Source organism: Meles meles, chromosome 5 (genome assembly GCF_922984935.1).
Source record: "Meles meles chromosome 5, mMelMel3.1 paternal haplotype, whole genome shotgun sequence".
Lineage (NCBI taxonomy): Eukaryota > Metazoa > Chordata > Mammalia > Carnivora > Mustelidae > Meles > Meles meles.
The window spans coordinates 117,287,774-117,313,724 of NC_060070.1; the positions used below are offsets into that span (position 1 = coordinate 117,287,774).

The window sequence follows — 25,951 nt, forward strand, 5'->3', positions numbered from 1 at the left end:
ACTTAGAAACCAGAATCTTCTGTTCATATGAATTTACTCAATAGTTAACATTTACAAAACATTAAGTCCCACAATAAGCCAAGCATGAGGCTTGATGAGGAGGCAGAGATAAGGGCCTGGCTCCTGCCCTCAGAGAGCTCAAAATCTAGGGTAACGAGAAATTACAATGAAATGCAATAAGTAATTTAGCAGAAGTCACCCCAGAGTGTCCCAGAGATATAGGGAAATAAGGTCTAACCCAATGTTGGGGATGGAGTGTATGGAGAGTTTGGAGGCAAAAAAATGTATCCACGAGATATTGATACTTGACTTAGGTCTTTTCAAAAATTATCATTTAAGGGGTGCCTGGGTGGCTCAGTGGGTTGAAGCCTCTGCCTTTCGGCTCAGGTCATGATCCCGGGGTCCTGGGATCGAGCCCCACATTGGGCTCTCTGCTCTGAGGGGAGCCTGCTTCCTCCTCTCTCTCTGCCTGCCTCTCGGACTACTTGAGATCTCTCTCTGTCAAATAATAAAATCTTTTTAAAAAATTATCATTTAAAAAGATGTTGTTTTATGAAATGTTTCCAACATTGAAAAGTATAGAAAATAATGACATGCATACGACCATCACCCAGATTTAACAGATGGTAATATTGGGTATCAGCTAATTTTCTGCATTTTTCAGTATTTGAAATGTTTCACAAAACAGGAGTTAGATCCTGCACTCTGGCAAGCTCTTTGCAATTAGATGCTGTAAATGTTTTGGGGGTTGACACCCTGACTATAAACTTTACATCTTAGTAAGCCTTTTGGATCTGTAACTTCATTTGGCCTTCACTCCAGTCCCCAGCAGTGTGCAGGACAAGTATTTGAGGTGTCATTTTGTAAATCAGGAACCAGAGGCACAGAGAGAAAGTAAGTGATAAGAGTAAGTGCTGTAAGGGGGCCTGGGTGGCTCCATCAGTTAAGAGCTGCCTTTGACTCAGGTCATAATCCCAAGGTCTTGGGATGGAGTGCTGCCTCAGGTTCCCTGCTCAGCAGGGAGTTTGCTTCTCCCTCTCCCTCTGCCTGCTTGTGCTTTCTCAAATAAATAAATAAATAAAATCTTCTGAAAATTGCTGTAAGAACATATAACTTCTTAAAAATGCTTATATTTGTCATTCTTCAGACACAGCGTTCATGAGTAGGTAGTAGCTTCTGGGTATGGAAAGTTACCAGAGGGGCGGCTGGGTGGCTCAGTGGGTTACATGTCTGTTTCAGCTCACGTCACCATCTCAGGGTCCTGGGATCAGTCTGGCATCCGACTCCGTGCTCTGTGGGGAGTCTGCTCCTCCCCTGTTTGTGTTCTCTCTCTCCCTGACAAATAAAACAAAAGCTTTTAAAAAATTACCGGAGTTTTTTTTGGTAAAAGAAATCCTAACAGTGAACATTTACAGCACTTAACAGCTTACTATTGGTTTCACACGCGCTGTAGAAGGGAAGCCTTACAAAGCTGTGAGATGGATGGCAAAGGCTCCTATCAGAGAGGAAACGGGGGCTGGCAGAGGCCTCACAGCACTCGTGGTGCGCAGCACTGAGTGGCCCATCTCCAGTTCCGGAGCTCCACTCTCCCCTCCACACCACAGTGTTAGTTTTCCGCCTACGGTGCGCTCCGTATACCCTCCAAGGCAGATGGGAGGGAGGCTGGGTTCCGTGGAGCTCTGCCTTCCCTTCAGGTTTTGGGGCTGTAGGACCCTAACCACGCGAACTGTGAAGTCGGCCGGGAGCGGGTTCATTCACACGCGGTGGCCGCGTACAAGCCGAACACGGAGATAGAGTTCATGAGCGTTTTCATCTCCCGCGTGGCATTTTTCTGTCCATTTTCCCTGTGCTCTTCGGTTTCTGGCCCTGTGGTTGGTGGTGCTCCTGTCAGTCTTTCTGACCCTTCCTCCAAATTCCTCGCACCAGCCCTTGCCCTAGGACACCCGATCCTATCTTCAGCAGCCTGCCAGGAAACAGAGCATGGCTCCCGGAGCTGCCTTCTGGCAAAAGGCTCTCGCCTGTCCAGCTTTGGACCAGACCCAGGGTCTATGGGGTCCAGGAGAGGTGATGAAGGGCTGTGACAAATGCCTGACCTGGCAGACGGGGAAACGCTGGCTGGCTGGGGAGTGCTGGACAGCAGCAGCTGCCCGGAGAAAGGACATCTCTGCTGCAGATGAGGCCTGTCCCTGAGCCGATCTACCTGGTGCGGGAGGCCTGCACAAACACCACCATCTTTGGGGATCTTTACCTCGAATCCACTGGCAGTGCCCACCCCGCTATGGTGCTTGGAAGAGATACTCAGAAGAATTAGCTAAAGATCTTTCTTGAGGGGCATCTTGGTAGTGAGGCCTGGGCCTAGAGAGGCCTGCAGACCTGGACTCAAGGCTTGGCTCTGATGTTGGGGTGTTCTTGGTTGTTGCAGAAAACTGACCCGAGGATGCCTGGGTGGCTCAGTTGATTAAGTGACTGCCTTCAGCTCAGGTCATGATCTTGGAGTCCCGGGATCCAGTCCCGCATTGGGATCCCTGCTCAGCAGGGAGTCTGCTTCTCCCCCTGACCCTCTCCCTTCTCATCTCTCTCTCTCTCTCTCTCTCAAGTAAATAAATAAAATCTTAAAAAAGAGAGAAAAGAAAAGAAAACTGAATCAGTCTGGCTTATACCAAAGGGAAATTTATTATTTTTCACAAGCAGAAGTAGGCTGAGATTGTGGCTCTGTGTGATCGGTGGCTCACTGATGTCATTAAGGATTAAGGACACGGGTTTTTTTCTGTCTGCCCGCTCCTACCATCCTTGATGTTGGTGTCATCCTAACACCAGTCCGGCCACTTCCCCTTCATGGTGCCCCCACGACTGCCCTGAAGGCTGCCAGGCAGTCTGAGCTACTGTCTTTTTCCTGATCACTACCAGCAGGCAGATGACCCTCCTGGACAGAGACTATAAATCTGCATCAGTGTGATGGGCCCAGCTGAGGTCTCCTACCATATGATTGCCAGGGGAAGGACATGTCGATGGGCTCAAACCTGCCCTGTCCAGTAAGGGAGCTACTGACAACGTGTGGATACTGGGCACTTGAAATGTGTCTGGTTTGCATTAAGATATGCTCTAACTGTAAAATACTCATGAGGTTCCAAACACTTCTGTCTGTCTCCCTCTCAGAAGTAAAATACCTCTTTAGTGGTTTTTATATTGATTACACAGTGAAATGACATTCGGGGTATATTTGGTTTAAACCAAATTTATTAATTTATTAAAATTAACTCCACCTGTTATTTATTTATTTATCTATTTATTTAATTTTTTAAATGCGGGACCGCATTGACTAAATTTTAAAAAAAATTTTTAATTTCAGTCTAGTTAACATAAAGTGTTAGATTAGTTTCAGGTGTACAGTATAGTGATTCAACAAGTCTATGTCCACCTGTTTAGTTTTACTTTTTAAATGTGGCTACTAGAAAATTTAAAATGACACATGCCACTTGTCTTCTATTTCTCTTGGGTAGCACTGGCTCAGACAGATCAGGTCTACTTCTAGAACTAGAGAGGGACAGATATCTGAGTAAAATCATGGTTCTTTCAGAAGGAAGAAGTCTTTCCTTCTTGAAATAACACATGATTTTTCTTTGCAGATATTTAACAGAGAGGATGGGTGAAGGGCAAACAATGCAGGGCTATACATTCACTGAGAACTATTTATGTGAAAATGTGCTGTGCTAAGTGTTGTGGGGGAAAGAAATTGCTGACTGAGTAGGGCAGATAAGATATGTAGGCATGTGAGTGGTGCAGATAATAAAGGCTGTAGGATTTCAGGCTTTGGAGAGAGAGTTTCTGTTTTGTGGGACAATGGAATGTCAGTTTGATCTGAGCCTTGAAGGAGGTGGGGGTTAATAAGAGAAGTCAAGTGGTGAGAGTTGGCTCGGGAGGCATTCTAGGTAAAGGGAAAAGCACAGGGAAAATGCTGAGGCAGGGAAGTATAAACTAGGGTTTTTTAGTTTAGCTGAAGCCGAAGGTTAGGGAAAAAGAAGACAAAGTCACACTGCTAAAAGTCTGCACCACTGGGGTGAATCCTAATAGCAGCTTTATTCTGGGATGCCTGATACGAACATTTATTAAAGAGGTATGGGCAGCAGTAAAACACATCCTTTATTTATTTATTTATTTATTTTTTAAAGATTTTATTTGCTTATTTATTTGTCGAGAGAGAGAGAGAGAGTACGCACAAGCAGGCAGAGTGGCAGGCAGAGGCAGGGAGAGAAGCAGGCTCCCTGCCAAGCAAGGAGCCTGATGCAGGACACCATCCCAGAACCCTGGGATCATGACATAAGCCAAAGGCAGTGGCTTAACCGACTGAGCCACCCAGGTGTCCCAGTAAAAAACATCCTTAAGTCACTTAGCAAATGAGCTAAATTAACCCAGGCCACATCTCTCCCAGTGCCCCTATGAAACCTTCAAGGGTCAGATCAGTATAGTTTAGTGCTTGGGCGCATTGACGCTGGCCTGGGATTTAATCCTGGGTCCCTATGCCATCTGTGCAATTTATTAGAGGTGATATTTTGGGCAATTTACTTAACCTTTCTGCCTCAGGTTCTCCATCTGTAAGATGGGAATGATAACAATATACGTAGTAAGTATATATTATATATAGTATATATTATATATATATAGTAAGTATATGTTATACATAAATATGTATATATAATACATTAAATATATAATATATATAAAGTTCTTAGAACACATGGTGTATGCACAAAGTATGTGCTCTAAAAGTCTGTTAAGAATAGGTACTCCTGGGTGGCTCAGTGGTTAAGCGTCTGCCTTCAGCTCAGTTCATGATCCCAGGGTCCTCGGATTGAGTCCCACAACTGGCTCCTTGCTCCCGGAATTGACTGCTTCTCGTTCTGCCTGGTGTTCCCCTTCTTGTGCTCTCTCTGATAAGTAAAATCCTTAAAAACTATTTATGAAAGTTTGTTTTTAAAAATTGGTTTGGCTATTGCCGAGTACACTGAGCAAGACAGCTAGAAGAATGCCACTGCTAGAAAAAAAATCTGTTTCCAAAATCTGCATGTATGTAATAACTCTAACTATATAGGTGTCTATCAAGATACAAACTATACACATATATACACAAAGGTAATGCACAGAGAGAATCCCATGGGAAGAAATTGCATTGCTAGGTCAGTCTGGCAGAGTGAGGCTGGTTCCACATTCCCTGCAACATTTGCTAGCTCTGTTTTGCTGATGTCCACAGAAATTGTTGCAGCATTTACAAATAAATTTTTCAAGTATTGAACAAAAGCGGTGCAAAATACACCAACGAGGTCCGAGTGTTCTTAACAAAATAGGGTATTTTTCTTTTCTTTCTTTCTTCTTTTTTTAATAAGGTATTTTTCAAAACGCAGTGCTGAATCGGGCTTTATTTCCTTTCAAAATTGCACCTCCACGTGCTTCACTCTCTCTCCCCTTCCCTTTCACTATGAGAGTATAAGGGGTGCAGAATGTTTTCTGAATTTGGAGAAATTTAGACAAATTGCTCACATTCCTCCAAGGTGACCCTGTATGCATACTGCCATCCTGGTTTGCCTCAGAGGTTTTTTGTTGTTGTTGTTGCTGTTTGTTTGTTTGTTTGTTTTTTTTCCTGTTGTCTGGGTGCAATCACTCTTTTCCTCTCAGAAGTCTTGCTTTGGATGGTAAACGGCAGGGTCCTCTCATCTATAGGAAAGGGAAAACCTTGCATGTATTAGTGTATCTGGGTTTGAGAATATTAGTGTGTGGGGGTTAGGGTGTACTCAGAGGTCCAGAGGGAGGTTTAGGGGGTGACTTTTGAGTGTGTATAGCATCCTGGCCTTTTAAGCTGACAGGAATCTCTCCTGGGCAGGCTGCAGGGTTACCCGGACACCGGGAGTCAGGGCACTGACCAGTGGGTTGGACGCTGAGGCCATGACTCCTTCCTCCAGCACGTCCTCCTGGGCCTTCGCGACACTCCAGTCCACACTCAGGGCTGGCACAACCCTCAGGCGTTGCCTGCGCTGCCCCAGGGTGCGCTGGAGACGCCAGGACAGCTTGGCTCCGGCTCGCCCTGGGGGTACTGGTGGAGCTTTGCGGAGATGTTCACATCCCTTCACATCCCATGCACCGATAAACACGTCCACAGTAAAAACCCGGCCACTTAAAGCAGTCAATTGATTTTCTAATCTTGGCTGGAGCCGCTATATTCCTCGAGAGTAACTGAGTCCCCGGACAGGAAATCCCAAACTAACACATCCTGCAGTAGGAGAAATGGTCTCCTAACCAACAGGCCTCCGGCCAGCTTCATCCTGGAGACCCTGTTCCCTGCTGCAAAAGCAAATTCGTGTCTCGTGAGATGAACGCTGGCCTCCCCCAAATTGAGCGTTCGCTCAATATTCTGCCGTGGTCTGGAAGCAAAGGTTTGCTATGAGGGGCCCTAGTATCCTTTTTCGGACGAGTTAAGGAAACGTGTGCAGGGTTCTGCCCACTGGCCTGGCTGGAAGGCGGGGTGGGGGGTGGAGGATGGTTGCTTGCGGGGGAGGGTCTCCTAGTGTCTGTGGTTTGCGACTGCGGTGACCTCGCCTTGGAAAATTAAGCCTGAAAGCTCTTGCTTTCAGGTCCCATAGCTTGTGTGGATTTTACAAAATCATCATCGTTATACTGCAATCTTAAGAGCTAGTTCTGCATTTTAGGCTAAAAAGCTAGAAAAGAGGGTTAAGAAGTAATCACTTTTCTTTTCTTTATTATTATTATTTTTTAGCATCCCCGCTGCCGCAGACGCCGCCTGGGGACCGGTGGAGGGGCCCCGCTGTGACTTTCCATTGTTCGGGAGGCCCGCGCCCGCCGCGCTGCGGGCCGGGGCTGAGTCATTGTAAATTCTTCTCTTTGTGTTTTCTCCCCGTGAGCGCGCAGAGATGGTGGCTCGAATTGTCATCTTCTTTCTTCGGACGGAAGAAATCTGGTCTCTGAGAATTCTGATTCACAAGTCAGCGAAAACCTGAGTCAAAGCCAAGTTTCCGGAGCGCTCGGAATATGGGCTCCACCCTGTGGGAAGGGCCCACGGCTGGGGTTTGGCCGGGGTTTGGCCGCCGAGGGGCTGCGAGGGGAAGGACGTCTCCGGTGTCGGCGGCGAGTGCGCGCCGGGCGTGGGCGGGGAGACCGCGGCGCATGCCAGGCTTTTGAAGAAGGAGTGTGAATGTGTGTGTGTGCACTTTAAGCATCAGTTCTTTGAAACAGGATTTCTTAGAAATAAAAAATCCTTAGGATGAAAATGGTAGACGTCCTGGAGGGAGGGAGTGGAGAGCACAGCAGAACTCAGTGGCGTCGTCCACAGCGTCTGGTTTTCTGGCAAGTAAATATGGGTCATTTGGCATGGCCTGTGGCCTGACGTGAATATCAACAAGGGCCACTTTGTAGGCCACGGAAATCACTTTATGCCCAGGCTGAGGCGTGAAGTTTGAAGGGTGATGAAGCCGGGGGCAGGGCACTCCAGCTGGTGCCGGAGACCACAGGTTTCGTGTTGAAAAGCCAGGGGAACAGGAATTTCCGGCTGACCCCTCAGCGGGTTTTTTGTTTAGTAGTAGTTCTTCTTCTTCTTTTATATATATATATATTTTTTTTTTCCCATTAAAAAAATACTTTTCTTTTCGAAAACTTAAAAAGCTCAAAGAGAAAATAAATTTAAGTTGCCTATTATGCCACTCTCCAGAAATAATTACTGTTATCATTGTGATGTATGTGTTCAGGTCTTTTTTTCTTCCTTTGCATATTTTATTTAAACAAAAATGGAATCACTATATTCAGGAAAATTGAAAACATATGCCCACGCAGAAATACCTAGCATTATGCCCAACTGCCAAAAAACAGAAACAATCTGAAATATGTTCATCAACTGGTGAATGAATAGAAGTGGTATATCCATTTAAGGGAATATTATTTGGGAATAAAAAGAATAAAGTGCTGATACACACTACAGTAGAGATGAACTTTGAAAACATTATGCTAAGAAAGAAGCCAGACACACAGACCACATGTTATGTGATTCCATTTATATGAAATGTCCAGAATAGTCATAGAGACTGAGAGTAGATTAGTGGTTGGCAGGGGCTGGAAGGTGGGGGGAAATGGGAAATAAAAGCTAGTATATACTGAGCTAATGTATACTGAGGCGATGCCATGTTCTGGAGTTGGATATGGGACAGGGGCACAACTCTGCGAATACACTAAAAACTACTGAATTGTACACTTCTTAAAAAAAAGATTTTATTTATTCATTTTAGAGAGAGAGTGAGAGAGAGCACAAGTGGGGGAGGAGCAGAGAGGGAGGGAGAGGCCGACTCTGCTGAGCAGGGAGCCCCATGCAGGCTCCATCTCAGGGAGATCATGACCTGAGCTGAAGGCAGATGCTTAACCATCTTAGCCACCCATGTGCCCAAATTGTACAGTTTTATTTATTTATTTATTTAAATTTCTTTTGACACAACACCATTTTTTTAAAAAGATTCTTACTTATTTTTCAGAGAGAGAGAAGAAGCAGGGGGAGCAACAGGCAGAGCAGGCAGAGGGAGAAGCAGACACCCAGGCAGACAATTGACTGAGCCACACAGGTTCCCCTGTACACTTTTTTTTTTTTTTTTAAGATTTCATCTATTTATTTGAGAGAGAGAGAGAGAGATCATGAGAGAGAAGAGATCAGAGGGAGAAGCAGACTCCCCGCCCAGCAGGGAGCTCAATGTGGGACTCTATGTGGGACTGGATCCTGGGACTCCAGGGTCATGACCCCAACTGAAGGCAGTTGCTTAACCAACTGAGCCACCCAGGTGCCCCTACCCCTGTACACTTTTAAAAAGATGGATTTCTGTTAAAAAAAAAAAAAAAGGCTGTCATGAAAAATTAACCTAAGGACGCCTGGATGGCTCCGTTGGTTAAGCATCCGCCTTCAGCTCAGGTCATGATCCCAGGGTCCTGGGATTGAGTCCCACATCTGGCTCCTTGCTCGACAGGGAGCCTGCTTCTCCCTCTGCCTGTTTTGCCTGCAGCTCTCTGTGTTTCTGCTCTCTTTCTGACAAATAAATAAAATTAAAAAAAAAATTAACCTAAAATGTAATTGTGTTGTACCTGGTAATATATTATCAATATTTCTCTAATATTCCCAGTAACTGCCCTTTTGTGATTTTTGTTTGTTTGTTTTTGTTTTTAGTAATCTCTACACCCAATATGGGATTCACACTCAAAATCCCAAGATCAAAAGTTGCATGCTCTTCTAAATGAGGCAGCCAGGTGCCCCTGACACTTCTACTTTTAGTTACCAAAGTGATGCACATTCATTGTAAAAAAAAAATTGAATAATGAAGAAGAGTGACAATTAGAAAGTAAAGTATTTCTTCCTCTGCCCAACATTGACACTTTCAGAGTACTGTTTAAAAATTGTTTTTATGATGGGTGCCTGAGTGGCTCAGTTGGTTAAGCGACTGCCTTCATTCAGCTCAGGTCATGATCCTGGAGTTACAGATCAAGTCCCGCATCAGGCTCCCTGCTTAGCAGGGAGTCTGTTTCTCATTTTGACCCTCCCCCAACTCATGCTCTCTCTCTCTGCCTCTCAAATAAATAAATAAAATCTTTAAAAAATACTACTTTTATCTCATTCTCTCCTGTTCATAGATGTTTATCTTCAGGACAAGCCCACTTTCTTGTTTTAATTTTCCCCTTCCCCTCATCTCTACTCTCATGCTCCTTCCCTGCACTGCCAACCACTCTAATGTGTATACTGTATGTTCTCTCTCTCTCTCTCTTTTTTTTTTAAGATTTTATTCATTTATTTGACAGAGAGACAGAAAGAGAGAGAGAGAACACAAGCAAGGGGAGTGGGCGAGGGAGAAGCAGGCCTTTTGCCAAGCCGAGAGCCTGACGTGGGGCTCAATCAACCCCAGGACCCTGGGATCATGACCTGAGCCAAAGACAAACGCTTAATGACTGAGCCACCCAGGCGCCCTGTACTGTGTGTTCTTAATTATGCAAGTATCCTTGCGCAATATCACATTTTTGGTATAGGTTTTTAACTTTTGGAAGTCTTATAGTGCTGTAAGTCTTCTTACTCAACACTTTTCGAGGTCTCAGCATGTTCCCAAGTGCTCTTATGTCATGGTAGATATCCACCACATTTAACTTAGGTTTCCCTACTGAGGGACATCTACGTTGCCTCCAACTCCATCACATAAACAGTGGTATATTTGCTCCCTTAAATACGGGCAAGAATCATTCTTTGACATATACCCAGGTGTGGGGCATTGCACGGGGTCAAAGGACATATTCTCATGCAAGTACAAACATTTCTCTTTCTGGAAAGTTATGCGAGTTTATATTCTCTCTGCTTTCCTTATGGACAAGAATTTTCATCTCCCCACATCCTTTGCTAACACCTGGTAGCATCAGACTTTCTAATTTTTGCCAATCTGGTGGTTCTAAAGTAGTCTCATTATAGTTTCTGTTTACATTTGTTTTCTGTAATTACTAGGGTGTTTGATCATCTGTCCGTGTACTTGTTTGACATCTAGTCCTCTGTTAGGTGAAACGTCTAGTCATTATTTGCTCATATTTCTCTTGGGTTTTCTGACTTTTTCTTGTTGACCTGCAGGAGCTCTTTGAATATTCTAGATATTAATCTCTTGTACTGACAAGATGTTGCAATCTCTCCTCTGGTCTGTCATCCATTTACTTTGGTTTCTTCTGCTGAACACAGGGACTTAGTATTGTGAAATCCACCTAATTTTGGCCCTATTTCTAGCCCTGCACAGCAGATACTGTGTAGAAAATTTTTTTTTCTACTTAGCTCCTAATTTTACATTGCTACTATTAACAAACCTTTTCTGTGTACTTATCAACACATACATAATTTGGTAACAAAAATAGGATAAAAAAATGTATATAGTTAGGTAACTCTTTTTCATCCCCCAATAAAACGTATGAACTATCTTCTATCTTTTTTTTCTTTAATTAATCTTTCTTTAAGATTTTATTTATTTATTTGACAGAGAGAAAGAAGGAGAGAACACAAGCAGGGGGAGCAGCAGACAGACGGAGAGGGAGAAGCAGGCTTCCCTGCTGAGCAGGGAGCCCAATGCAGGGCTCGATCCCAGGATCCTGGGACCATGACCTGAGCCCAAGGCAGACGCTCAACTGATTGAGTCACCCAGGTGTCCTTCCATATTTGCATTCAGATTTTTCTCACTTTTTAATGGCTGCATAGTATTCTCTTCTATGAATAACATACCATTACTTATTTAAGGATGTTCTTATTGATGAAAAATTGACAGTATTAGAAAAAGTGCTTAGTGCTTGTTCAAGTATTTTTTAGGCTAGATAACTCTAAGTAGAATTGCCAGTTCAATGAATATATTTAATTTTGACTTACAGATTACATTACAAAAGTATTGTAAGGTTTTTTATGCCCAGCAACAGTGTTCAAACATGATTTCTAATGGCGAGAGCATAGCATAGGATAAAAAGAGAGTCTGCTGTAACATCAGAGAAACCTGGTTTGAATCTTATCTGTGACACTCAGCTGTGTGATTTTCTCAGTTTCCTCATCTGTAAATGGTGGCTCTGATGTATTCCCGATAGGGCTGAGGGGAGAGTTCAGTCAACGTCAAATGTAGAGCCCTCATACAGTACCAGACACTAATTCTCTATTCTGGGAAACTTATAAATACTGTTATTTATAATATGATGACATGAAATGCTTCTATACCCAGTTTTGAACATGTCTTCGCTTTTTCCTCAGGTAATTTAGTTTTTATTCAGTTGGCAGTCTCAGTCCTGCTTTAATCCATTCCACCCTCTTCTTCTTTCCAATCTCCTCAGACTTCCAGTGGACAAAAGGGAACTCAGAAGATTTAATAAAGTGCACCTCCTGTCTGTCCACTCCGCTGGCTAAACCCGGTGAGAGAAAATGGCCATTGTTCCTCATCAGCCTCGTTAAGTTCCGTTTTATCGTGTGGGTCAAAACGCAAGGGCAGAAAGAAGAGCTGGTGTCTGAGAGACTCTCCCCAAAAGAACAGAGGCCTGGGGCAGGGGCAGTGGCCTTGCAGCTACCGTTCTTGCCAACAGCAAAGACTAAAAATGGGTGATGGTTAGGGCTGTCCCTGGGAGGGGAGCCTGTCACAGAAGGAGGAAGTGTGGACGGTGTGGGAGGGACATGCAGAAAACACAAGGTGAGGTTTTGGGACTTACTTATCTCTCCTGCATTCTGAACTTCCACTTCCCAATGGGAACAGAGATCCCCCCAGTTCTAGCTTCCCGTCCTGTAATTGGAAACAGCAAGGTTTATGGAACCAAGACTGGAGTATCAACAGCTCTTCTGGAGGGAACCTCCTTCTCGGCAACAGCCCAGGAAGGGGGGGGTGGTCTGTTGCACTACACCAGTGTCCTAGTCATTGCAGACTTCAAACTAGCATGTCAGTAGAAATCACGAAGTCAGTGTTTTCACAGAAGCAACTGCATTGTGTCCTGGCACAATTATAGGAAACATTGAGAAAATTCATAGTGCAAATATACAATAATGAAATATTACCAAATATCATCCATGGAGTGAAGATAATGATACCACAGTTTCCCAGCTGGATTCTCACTGAGCCAGAGCTAATTTTACAACTAGGGAGAAGGTAAAAATCTTAAGTGTGCCTTTATGCACAAGGCTTCTTAGAGGATCTTTTCAATTAATAAGAGACAACTTTGGGGGTGTCTGGGTGGCTCAGTCGGTTAGGCGTCCAACTCTTGATTTCCATTCAGGTCATGATCTCAGGGTTGTGAGATGGAACCCCATGTCGGGTTCTGTGCTGGGCTTGGAGCCTGCTTGAGATTCTCCCTCTCCCTCTGCTCCTCTCCGCTTGTGCTCTCTCTCTCTAAAAAAAAAGAAAAGAAAAGAAAAAAGGAAGAGTTTTGTCTTTCAAATAATAATTTGATTCTGGGCTAGAAACCGATACTAAGGAATTTTTTTGGCCTACTGTAATGATTAAAGCCAGTGAGCTGGGGCAGCTGAGTGGCTCAGTCGTTGAGCTTCTGCCTTCGGCTCAGGTCATGATCTGGGGGTCCGGGGATCGAGCCCCATATCCGGATCCCTGCTCAGCAGAAAGCCTGCTTCTCCCTCTCCCACTCCCCCTGCTTGTGTTCCCTCTCTTGCTGTCTCTCTTTCTCTCTCTCTGTCAAATACATACATACATACATAAAATCTTAAAGAAATAAATAAATAAAGCCAGTGGGATTATTTGGTTTTAGCTGGCATTGGGAGGCTGAGTCCCTCAGGGCCAAAGATCTCTCCTTTAACAGTCAGAGAACGTGTCTCTGATCCCAGCTTTAAACTGGCCTTGTCCCTGCCTTTGCCGGGTGGTTGTATGAAGTGAGGGGAGGTGTGCACCAATGCTGTACAAATGCTCTTGCCCCTCTGTGGCGCTCTGTAGCGGGTAAGGATCACAAAGACAACCCTGTGAACGCCCCGGGATTAACTTCCTGTTGCGGATGGCAGAACGATTCAAAGCACTGCAGACATCTGAAAGAGCTTCTCGGTGTTAAAAAAAAAAAAAAGAAAAGAAAAGAAAAGAAAAGGGCATTATAGCAGGTACTGTGTAGGTAATTTATCCAGTGTGCACACTGGACTTTCCGGTCACCACATCCCTGATCCTTCACCCAGAACGGTTCTTGAACGTGAAAAAGACCAGACTGTTCCATCCAGATCACCTTCAATCTCGAGTTCCAGACTGTGGCATGAGTGTGAAGTCGTTACAACGCTCACAACCGGGGCTGTTGGTGGTGAGAAATGCAGGTCCCCACAGGAAGACGGGGGTCAGTATGCACCCTTGATGCTGGGAGGCCATAACTTTTTTGAAATGCTTGCTTCTGCCCCGAAGAGCACTCAAGAAAAGCTTTAATGTGACGTGTGGGAGGGTAGGGCTCCCCCTGCCGGCCACAGTGCGGCCTCTCCTGGCTTGAAGGCCTGTGAGGGGAAGCAGGGCTTCTCGCTCTACCAGCACCGGACCGCCAGTGACGTGGAGCTTCTGAGTTTCCTCCTCCTCCAACATCAAGATAAAGTGAAAGTAAACAGGCGCTTGGAAAATTACTAGTGTTTTTCCTCATCAGAGCACGTGAAAAAGGGTGGCAGAGAATTTGTTAGATGCCATTTGTTTTCAGCATGGGTGTCCTCACAGCTTTCTAGAGCAGGAGCTTCTAGAAAGTGCTTTCTGTATACTCAATCTTTAGAGCACAAACTTTTACATTTGGTTTTTCTGCTTCTGGTTGCTCTAAAAGGCAGAGGCGTCTGAAAGGGCTTTGTGATCCATCTTCATTTACACTTCTATGAGAGAGATAATGTATTCTTTCACTGAAATTAGACATTTACCCCAGTCTATTCATCTGAGGCAATAACCGGTGCTTTTCCAGAGGGGAGCAGGGCCACTTATTCTGGCGCTCTTCCTGCCTTCTCAATACCCTTACCGATATTTTCCTGTTCAGGGAATTTTATTTAGGACAGTGATAAACAGATGAATCTCCTCCCTTAGGAGATTCCTGACTTTGCACCAGGCTCTAAATTCAAACATCTCCATTTCTGATATCTTGAAAATGAAACACAGGCTGCAGCAGGAGGGACATGACGACGCTTAATACAGACCTGTCCACTTCCGTCTTTGTCTCCATTTCTTTCCTAACTCTGATTCTCAAGGTTGGCTGGCTCACTCATCCCGCTGGATTTGATTGTTGGGTGGATAATGACGTTTTTACATGGAAGGTGTCAAAAGCTGGAACCTATGAAGAAAAATGTTTGATGAATTAAAACGTGAACTTGATGAGGGAAGGGATTTGCTTTGCTTTACTGTTGTACCTCAGGTGCAAAGAACAGAGCCTGGCTCGTAATAAATGCTCAGTAAATATTTGTTGCATTAACTGGGTAAGTATTTTGCTTATCTAGAACTTAGCTATTCTCAAATACTTTTAAAACCATTTACCAATGACTGCCACTTACATTTACTCTGAGGCTAGTGTATCATTTCTACATTAAAAGCTGTTGCTGTTGGCACATTCTTTTTTTTTTGAGAAAAGAACAACACAGGAGATGAAAAATTCAATGTGTAGTCTATTTAACCAAAGGGTGATTTACTAAATATTTATTAAGCAAGTAAAATATTGAGACAAAGTATATATTGTTAGGAGGGAGACCATGCTGAGATGAATCAAATGTACCTCGCCCTCAAGATACTTTCGATGAATGTAATAGGGAGATTAGCCACAAACACATTTATACATATTATAAAGAAAAGGCCATGGAGAAGAAAGCAGTCCAGGGAGTTTGCTGAAGCTCCGGGAAAGCTGGCAGGGAAGGAAAGGACTATGTCAAATGCCTATCTGTATCCTTACTGCGTAACAAAGAGTAGATATTCTTGTCGAATGAATGAATGAATGATCTTTTCCTGAGATTAAAATTAAAAAAAAGGGGGGGGGTGCCTGGATGGCTCAGATGTTAAGCGTCTGCCTTCGGCCCAGGTCATGATCCAAAGGTCCTGGGATCGAGCCCCACATCGGATCTCCCTGCTTTGAGGGAGGCCTGCCTCTCCCTCTTACACTCCCCCTGCTTATGTTCCCTCTCTCGCTATGTCTCTCTCTGTCAAATAAATAAATTTAAAAAAACCCTGAAGATAAATAACATGATGTTTCAGTGGATCAGAGGAAGAGCCCACATCTAGATCAGGGAGATTGGAGAAAGTCAAGGGTCATGAAGGAGGTGGGGATGAAGAATGACTTTCCAGGTGCAAGGAATGAATTTGGTAAAGGTATGAAGGGGAGGGACAATGTAGAGCAGTCGGTGAAGAGTTTAGCAGCCGGATGTACCTTCGACAAAGTGGGGGGCATGAGGTTGTAGTAGGTAGAGGGAGGAGGGCAGGCTGCTGGGTGGGCAGTGGGAAGCCAGGAGATTCAGCTTAGGGGAGCATCCTGATCAGGGGGATGAGGTGTGTTGAGACCAATAACGCAGCACAAGTGGGAAATTGGACAGATCAACCTCCAGGCAGTGAGACCATTAACTGTTCCATTCCAGGTGGAAACAAAAGTCACAGAGATCTTATTTAGAAAATGGGAGAGTGATTAAAAAAAAATTCTAGAGACTTGAAAAACTGGAATGGAATAGAGAGGTGGTTAATTCTACACCACGTTGGGGGTGAGGTGGAGGCGGACAGAGGAGGAGGAATGAAAAATGAGTCCAGGCCCAAGCCGAAGTGACTGGGGAAATGGAGCTCCTAGCAAGAGTAAGAAAAGTGGCAGGAACACGGGTTTTATTGGGGGTGGAGGTGAGGGAGAGATGTTGGGTTTAAAGTCCCAAGTGCGGAGAAGATAACCAGATGGGGATGTCCATTGGGCAGCTAAAAACCTGGTGGTGATTATGTAGTAGCTTGAGCATAGGTGTTTCGTTTATTTAAATGATGCTTTAATTTAAATAGTTATACTGCCACATTTGGTAAGGTGAAAATTAATTCTCCTTCCTACCCTTGGTTGCCTATTTTCCTCTCTCCAGGCCACCACTCTTTCTGGTTTCTTGAATATCATGGTAGAGAAACTCTGTATGTATCAGTGGTTTTATGTCCCCAGAAGAATTTCATACTTTTGTTTTTAAAGGTTAGAGAAGATTTGAGTGTCTTGAAGAGAACGAGAAGAGAGGTGGAGGTTGAGAAGCAAATTACAGAGGAATTACTAAGTGAAGAGCTTAGAGCGGTAGGAGAGGTACTGTCTGTGGTGTAGGCATATGCTTCAGGGAGAAGGCGGGCCCTCTGCAGAGCTAGGAAGGGCAGGCTGATGGCAATAGAGATTCCTCATGCTGTCTCCCTTAGATGGCCTGAGTCTCCTTGGCCTGGTGGCAGCACAGAGAGGGGCCTGGGGAGGTAGCCTGGTGGCTTGAGGAGGATGGCAGAGATGTCACATAGCCACTTAAGATATTAGAGAAGACCAGAGGACTGTCAGATCCAAAAACCAATCCAAAAATGTTTATTGTGATGATTTATAAAAGAAATACCACCATGGCAATGTAAAGCTATTTACAGATTTAAAAATAAATTTACAGAAATGTATCCACATCATACATGAATCAGTTTTACTTAAAAATGTTACAGGTAGTGTTGAACAAACACAGCAAAACTTAAATCAAGTTCTAAATCACATAAATGCCCTCCAAGCGTGCTCAAGAGCCACTGGAAGGTGGTTCGGAGGAAAAACTGGAAGATAGGATTTTAGCAACCGCAGTAAGGATGATTCCACTACTGGTTGTAGGTGATGGGGCCAAATAAAAGTCACTTCAGTTTTCAACTGAAACCAGAAGCTAACATGTAGCCAAATGGAAAAAAAAAATGTGAGTATTAAGAAAATTTTTTTACTTGTTCTGGCGAAGCCCAGAGAACGCAGATGTTCTAATTCACGTGAAAGTAGTTTTAATCAAGGATGATTTTATTTGCAGCTAATTGGGCATCACACCATTCTCTCGAAGGTTACATGCCAATCAACGTTCCAGTGTGTGGGGAAAGGGAAAGTGTGAGGATTTGTATGGAGACCGCGGAGGTGGCTCTTGCTGCCCTGGGCCTGCTCGCATCTTTCTCAACACATTAACAACGCCCAGGGGAAGAGCACCATCTCAAGGCTGGGCACTGACCCTGGCCTTGGATGCCGCCTCTGATAAATGCTGGGCACTGTCCCTGAAGTCAGGGAGGGAATGCTTGGCAGCTGCCTGGGCATGCTTCCCTTTGTGTGGCTGCCAGGCCAGATTATACCGTGGCTGGCAGCTCTGTGGAGATGCTATCCTTTGAGACCCAAGTGTCAGGGGCTGTGGTCAACAAATAATTTATATGAGAAAAGGAGTAAAAAACAAGTATTTACCAAGACCTGAGAATTATCATGTAGTTTAATTAAGCAAAGGTATAGAGGGGTCCATCAACTCATTCCTTCAAGGATGCCCCTTAAAAATCAATAGAACTCCCCTACTTTATGTTGCCTGATTTACAGCCAGATATATGACCCTCAAATGTAAGTTACAGGATACATGTTATTAATGATTAAAAATAGCCAATTTTACTAATCTGGCAACTTGTGACATTTCATGATTACAAGCCTTAAAAATTTCATCCAGTTTTTTCTTACATAGACTGCATACACATTTAAAATATCAAAGGCACTTTTAGGTTACATGATAAACAAAAATACTTCAATAGAGACAGGATTATTTATTGGTTCCTTCAGTTTCTGTGCCCATGTCGATCGTCGAGAGCCCAGTTTTGCACTTCACCTTTGGCAAATAGCGAGAAGAAAATGGCACCAAACACATTGATAGCAGCAGCGATGTAGAAAACTGTTTGCCATTCTCTAATAGTGTTCTACAGGGAGAAAGAGAAACATGCACATGAAAAAAATTTTGTTCATAGTCAGCTTTATAGAAAAGGTGGGATCACAAGACTGTTACAACAAGCCTCATGATGAAAACAACCCAAGCTCCCTCAACAGTGAAACTGTGATATATTTGCTCAGTGGAATACTATACAGCAACTAAAATGAATGAACTACAACAACGTAGATGCATCTCACTAATAAAATCTTACACAGAAGCCAGACAAAAAAGAGTACGTATTAAATGACTGCATTTTTATCAAACTCTATTATATAAAAGCTCGAAATTACACAAAACTAATCCATAGTGTTAAAAGTAGGAGTAGGGGCTCCTCTTGGTAGGGTGAAAGGGGAATGGCAGCCAGGAGCGCCCAGAGGCTTTGCGAGAGAGATAATGTCCCGTTTCTTGACGGGGTTGGTTACATGAGTGTGTGAACACATTCATCCAGCTGTATACTTAGGATCTGTGTATTTCTACACCAACATTTACTCAAAGTTGACTCAGATTTACTCAAAATAAAACATGGCATGGCTTTTAATCATGTGGTACTAGGAAAGCAGTATGCTTGCCCTAGTTCTTAGGTGGGAGATATAAGGCAGATCAAGTAAAGATGAGTTAAGATGGGCTTTGAATTTCAAGTTTGAGGCCCAGCACAGAGAACTCCTGTTTGACCCACAAAACAGGACATGGATGGGATCTGCCAGTTAAGCGATCAACAGAACACAATTGTTTAGCGTATAATACAGTGGTATAAAAAGATCAGGCAGTTAGCTAATTTCTGGGTCATGTGACTAACTTAAGGCAACCATTTTTTGGACTTTGCAATGTCGTCTAACCAGGATGCTACATCTGCAGCATGGAGAAAAGAAACAGCAAGCAGGGGAATTGGCAATGAGGAAGAAAAAGGAAAGGCACTAGGAAGCTAGTATGAGGTCATTCTTTTTAGGAAAAAAGGAAAATCATGGAGAAAGACAGCACTCTGGTTGTTAAGTTATGCTGATTAGCGATTCGTGTATTTTGGTAAAATAAAACCTTAGAAATCCATCTTAAATTTTAGTAACTATTTAGATATGCTAACAATATGTTAACTTATTTGTACTTGGCTCATTCTGCAAAGTTTCTGAGGCAGTGCAATAATTTTCAATTGTGAGCAATTACAATTGTAAAGGCAAGTATGTGTTTCTCTTTTTTTTTTTTTAAAGATTTTATTTATTTTGAGAGAGAAAGAGAGTGTGTGCATGCGTGCATGCAGAGGGAGTGAAAGAATCCCAAGTAGACCCCACACTGAGCACAGAGCCTGATGCAGGGCTCTATCCCACCACCCCGAGGATCATGACTGGAGCTGAAATTAAGAGTCTGATACTTGGGGAGCCTGGGTGGCTCAGTTGTTAGGCATCTGCCTTCGGCTCAGGTCATGATCCCTGAGTCCTGAGATCAAGCCCTGCATCGAGCCCTGCTTCGAGTCTGGCATCGGGCTCCCTGCTTAGTGGGAAGCCTGCCTCTCCCTCTTGCACTCCCCCTGCTTGTGCTCCTTCTCTTGCTGTATCTCTCTCTGTCAAATAAATAAATAAATAATTTTTTTTTATTTGACACAGAGAGACCACAAGTAGACAGAGAGGCAGGCAGAGAGAGAGAGACAGAGAGAGAGAGAGAGGGAAGCAGGCTCCCTGCTGAGCAGAGAACCCCATGCGGGACTCGATCCTAGGACCTGAGATCATGACCTGAGCCGAAGGCAGCGGCTTAACCCACTGAGCCACCCAGGCGCCCCAAATAAAGTATTTTTTAAAAAGTCTGATGCTCAACCAACTCAGTCACTCAGGCACCCCTGTGTTCTTCTTTAAAAAATAATATCCTTTTAATAACATTAAACAAATGCTATGATAGCCTATCCAAATCCAGTTCAGTACCCACTTACAAACATTCAAGACTTTAACTGAGGAATCCAGGTATTCTTAGCAGAAATACTACGATTATCCACAATAAATGAAGTTAGTACATGGTAGTACGTTGACTTAGGTTCCTGTGTTGCCACAGTGCTCCGCAGAGATAAGGTTAAACATTTCTGACATGTCCATATCGAGACACAGAATTCTAAGGGAAAAAAAAAAAATCACAACTTCCCCAACATCCATTTCTGTGAAGTGAGAGAACATAGTAACAAGGAGGCTTGGATTCATTCAAGTAAGGAATCAGAAATGGTGGTAGCAGGGGCGCCTGGGTGGCTCAGTCTGTCAAGCGACCAACTCTTGATTTTGGCTCAGGTCATGATCTCAGAGTCCTGGGATAAACCCTCACGTTAGGCTCCCCGCTCAACAGAGAGTCTGCTTGTCTCCTTCTGCCCCTCCCCCTCCCCCTGCATGCAGGAACTCTCTCTCCTAAATGAATAAATCTTGAAATGAATGAATGAATGAATGGCGGGAGCTGAGAAGAAATAGGAACACTCATTGTGGTGAACACATACACATCTGAAATCTCTATATTTAGTAATAAAGTTTGTAAGCATATTCTGAAATTCTAAGGATTAGGTGGTGTTAATCTGATCACAGAGACAAAGAGAAAATTAAGTCTCTTTTAGAGCTTTAAGTCAGCCACTTAAAAAATATATTTCAACAGGCTTTAGATTTTTTTAAACAGAAATTTTGAGTCAGAGGTCATTTATTTTTCTTTCTTACACACTGTGAGCCACTGGTACAGTGCTGAGTCTCTGCTGACTGATGTAGCATCACGCTGCCTCCTGGCTGGTGGTGGGACCACCCCAGGGCCCACCGCATTTCGGAGGCTCAGTGCCCTTCCCACACCTGGCTCACTCCTCCAGGGCTCCTTGCCCACAAATCGAGTGCTCTCTCCCCTGTGCCCCCAGCACCCTGCACACATTTTTTTTTTCCCCTGCAGCATTCGTTACCGTATTTTGCTATTTGATTATGTGCAATCCCTAAATGAGGAGTTTCACAAGTGCAGAAGCTTGTCGTTTAGCCTTTGGATCCTCAGTACCTGGTATATTAATAGTCACTTATGAAATGCCTGTAGAATCCATGTTTGACTATTTCAGGGCTCGCTAACTCATAAGGCAGCCCTTTCCACAGAGTAGACAACTTGAAACAGAATTTTCCTATTGTGTCCTCATTATTTCTCTTCACCTGTCTTTGTGGAACTGCCAAGAATAAGTCACCATCTCTTATGTGGTCGTCCTTCAAGATGTGAAGACACCTGCCGTGTCTTCGCAAGTCTTCTGCTCCTCTCAGTGGTGATCACTTCCCCAGTTCCTTACTCATTCCCACGTGACTTCCTGATACCTCACCTTTGTGGATCCACTTCTTGAATAACTTTCCGTTGCCAGTTTTTTCTTTGTTCGGACCAAAGACACAAGTTACTTACCTTGTAAAATATCACCACTTTTAAGTACTTGTGTGGTGTCAGCTACAACAGCTTCATTGAACTTAGTTCTATTGTTTTGTCTAAAAACCAAGGGGTGTTCTCAGAAAATATATTTTCCTGTCCAGTATGGCACTTGGCTTTTTGCTGATGTAAAGGATTGCATAAGAATAAACACTCAGAATTTTACTCTTAATTAAAATATACTCAATTTTGACACAGATGTGTAGGCTCAAGTGAACTGTGTAGACGTTTGCAGTTGATAAGCAAATTATCTACTTACATCAGGGGTCAGACTTTTAGCAATGACAGGCCCAACCATTCCTGGAATAGTGGCAAATGTATTTGTGATGCCCAGCAGGATACCAGCATACCTGCAGAAAACATTTTCATAGACATTTATTACTGTGTTACACACTGAAGTAGCTTCTTTCAACAGACAGCTGTACTACTTTCAGAACACTCTATATTTTGTGAAATTTCATGTCTAAATGAAATGTCTTACTAAGCTGGACTGAATATATTTAGCTGGTGAAAAACTTGCATTTCAATAGTTAATAAGCATTCTAATATTACATAGGGGAACACCACCACTGAAATGAAAATTCTCTTTGTGGTGATTTAGAAAAGTGTTGAGATTGATTTTCGTACAGGGTACAGGACTGTATAAGACAGGAAGTTTGATGTGTCTTAAGAGTCTTTAGTTTAAAAAAAAAAAAGGAATTTGTTTCCTGATTACAAAATCTATTTCATTGTTGAAAATTAAAAAAACTTAAGAAAATAAAATTACCTTTGTGCTTCCATATAGAGAGAATTGATATTAATACTTTGGTAAATATTCTAATTATTTTTGTTTATATATATATTCCTAATATACTATTATGAAATGAAATAACATTGAACATAACAATTTCCGATTTACTTGTTCCACTTATCATGTATATGCGTATAGCTAAGTCGTTGCATACTTCCCAGAAATAGACAAGTTTGGTACACATTGTGTGGGTGTATATATAACAAAAAATGCATTTTTAATAACTCAGGGAAAGTTGATTTATTTTAAGAATAAAGCTTAGAGGAGTTGGATATTCTTAGTTATGTTTAAGATTTTTTTAAAAAATTTATTTATTTGACACAGAGAGATCACAAGTAGGCAGAGAGGCAGACAGAGAGAAAGGGGGAAGCCGACTCCCTGCTGAGCATAGAGCCCAATGCTGGGCTTGATCCCAGGACCCTGGGATCATGACCTGAGCCAAAGACAGAGGCTTAACCGACTAAGCCACCCAGGCACTCCTTCTTAGTTATGTTTAGATGCAAATCTTTAAAGAAAGAATTCCTGCTTGTATTTGGAAAGTGCTAATGGTCTGATTTCTCCAATATATAAGGAATGTATATAAACTAAGGAAGGCTGAATGAAACGCTTACTTTCCATAAAGAAGTCATGCTGAACTGCTAGTCTGGAGACCTAAAGATCTGTGACTTCTAGTTCTACCACTGATCATCTATGTGACCTTGGCCAGAAAGTGATAGGTTATTTCCCTTATCACTCATGGGTTCATAGATGTCCACATGCAACCTACCTGCTGCTTCCCTATGAGTCCCCCCAGGACCCACCAAGTACACTAAAACATTATTTTTGAATATAACATACATATGGAAATGAACACAAACCATAAGTGCACAGCGTGATGAATTTCTATAAAGTGAACAGAATCATGTCACTAGCACCAGGTCAAAAAACAGAATCTACTGGAATAAACAATTTTAAGGTATTTTACACATAGCTGAATTGCCTCTCAGACTGTGTAAGTTTTAATTTGAATAATCATAATTTTGTGAGGTCATTCCTACTCTAAAACTTATAAGGATGGCTTAACGCTTGCCTTTAAGGAGATTATAATCATTTGCCTGATTTGCAATGGCCTCGCCCTCCCTGGTCCACCTACCTGGTCTTACTACCCAGTGCTGCGGGCTGCGTCACTGCGGACTGCGGAGCTGTGGATTCCGACAGCTCCCACCCAGCTGCTCCCATCTGCTATGCTCTTTCCTGTTATCCCTCATACTCCACTCGCTGTCTGAAATCCATACTCCTTCTGTCCAGACCACTTGCTCAGCACCTCTTCCATCAAGCTTCTTTTGTCTAATTCGGCTCACACTGAGCTCTGTCTTCCCAGAACTTTATTGTCCTTAAAACCAGTGCTATGGGTTCTAGGAGGGAATTGTTCTCTAAGTCAAGTTTGCTAGTTCTGATTCCACAGTCTCACCGCAAACTTGTGCTTTATTCCCCTTATTATTTGCAGGGCCCGCACATATATGTTTGTTCAGTACATGCTGACCAGAGAAGTGGCACGGGACCTGCAGTTGTTCCAGGCCCTGACCATGGACCCCCGGGGCACTGGCTGCGCTGGCTGCTGGTGCTTTATCTCACAGACGCAAATACATCTCTTGGGTACTGGCTCCAAAGCGTGCTGATTCCTGATCCAAATGGAACCACACAGTATGCAACCTTTTGGATTACATATGGGGGTTGCTAAACATCCCAGGAATGCCTGGGTGGCTCAGTGAGTTCGGCATCTGCCTTCCGGCTCAGGTCATGATCCCAGGGTCCTGGGATTGAGTCCCGCATCAGGCTCCTTGCTCAGAGGGGAGCCTGTATCTCCCTCTGCTTGCAGCTCTCCCTGTTTGTGCTTTCTGACAAATAAATAAATAAAATCTTTAAAAAAATAAACAAATAAACATCATCCCAAGTTGTTGTGTGTATCAATAGTTTATTCGTTTTTTTATTGCTCTCTCTCTTTCCAACTGAAGAAGCTGGGATTTTGTCCTATAGACAGTCCTGCACTCTGTTTTGTGTAGATTGCATCCCTGAGATATCATATAACATAATCTTATGTTCCCTGTATTTCCTGTACACTGATGGTATCTAGACCACAGATCTCAGAGCATGGGTTAGAGTTAGCTTTGATATTTTTAGCAAGAAAATTTAAAGATGATGGTGGAGTTAAAAATTGGTGAACTAAGTAAATGGCATTTATAATTTATTTTTCATAAAAGTCATGTAGGTATATACAAAGTCCAACTAGAACTTTTTTTTTGAGGGGTGCCTGGGTGGCTCAGTGGGTTAAAGCCTCTGCCTTCAGCTCAGGTCATGATCCCAGCGTCCTGGGATCGAGCCCCGCATCAGGCTCTCTGCTCACCGGGGAGCCTGCTTCCTCCTCTCTCTCTGCCTACTTGTGATCTCTGTCTGTCAAATAAATAAAATCTTAAAAAAAAAAAAAAAGAACTTTTTTTTTTAGAGTGAGAGAGAGAGAGCAAGCACAAGCAGGGGTTGGAGGAGTAGCAGAGGGAGAGGGACAAGCGGATTCCATGCTGAACACACAGAGCCTGTCATGGGACTTAGTCTCAGGACCCTGAGATTATGACCTGAGCCAGAATCAAGAGTTGAAGGCAGAACCACTGAGCCACCGAGCTGCCCCAGGAACTTTAAATTTTCACGAAATAATCAGTGTTATCATAAAATAAAATACAATTCTGGTCCAAATTAAAGAAGCTCGATATTTATTAGTCTATCCGGTCTTATTGTGAGGTACTATTATTTCTAGTAGTATTAGGGATCCAATGTCTTGGCTGTAAATGACTAATCTGCAATTTCTCTCCCCATTTTCCTTGTGGACAAGTGCCTGATATGGACTGAACTCTGTCCTCTCAAAATTCATATGTTGAAGCCCTAGCCCCCACTGTGACTTTTTTGGAGCTACAACTTTCAGGAGGTAATGAAGGTTAAATAAGTGTAGGGTCTTAACCCAATAGGATTGGTGGCCTTGCAAGAGGAGGAAGAGCGCGAACTCACTCTGCCTCTGTGAGGACTGACCAAGGAAAGCCTATGTGAGGACACAGGGAGAAGGGGGCCATCTGCAAGCAAGGAAAAGAGCTCTCACCAGAACCTGACCGTGCTGAGTCCCTGATCTCTGACTTCCAGCTTCCAGAACTGTGAGAAAATAAACTTCTATTTTTCTAAGCTCTCTGGTCTGTGGCATTCTGAACGGCAGCCCGAGTTGACTAATACAGTGCCTAAATAAAACATCCTGCTGAAACCAAATCAATGAGCTACAACCATCACACATTTTTATGTTCAAAACTCGTTCGTACTGGATACAATAACAAAAG

General features: G+C 43.4%; 1 protein-coding gene across 4 annotated transcripts in view; it reads right to left on the reverse strand.

Annotated features, from left to right (window-relative positions):
* Positions 1 to 17,002: 17,002 nt before the first annotated feature.
* The window catches only part of SLC17A5 (solute carrier family 17 member 5), a 52,483-nt gene continuing 43,534 nt past the window's right edge, over positions 17,003 to 25,951 (reverse strand). For 3 of the 4 annotated variants that reach the window (XM_046006763.1, XM_046006762.1, XM_046006761.1), the window contains 2 exons: positions 22,068 to 22,158; positions 17,003 to 18,401 (listed from right to left, as the gene is read on the reverse strand). In XM_046006763.1, coding sequence (XP_045862719.1) covers positions 18,264 to 18,401; positions 22,068 to 22,158 — 229 coding nt within the window. In that variant the 3' untranslated portion in view covers positions 17,003 to 18,263. The remainder of the gene's footprint in view (positions 18,402 to 22,067; positions 22,159 to 25,951) is intronic. The other variant, XM_046006764.1, reaches the window with a different exon arrangement.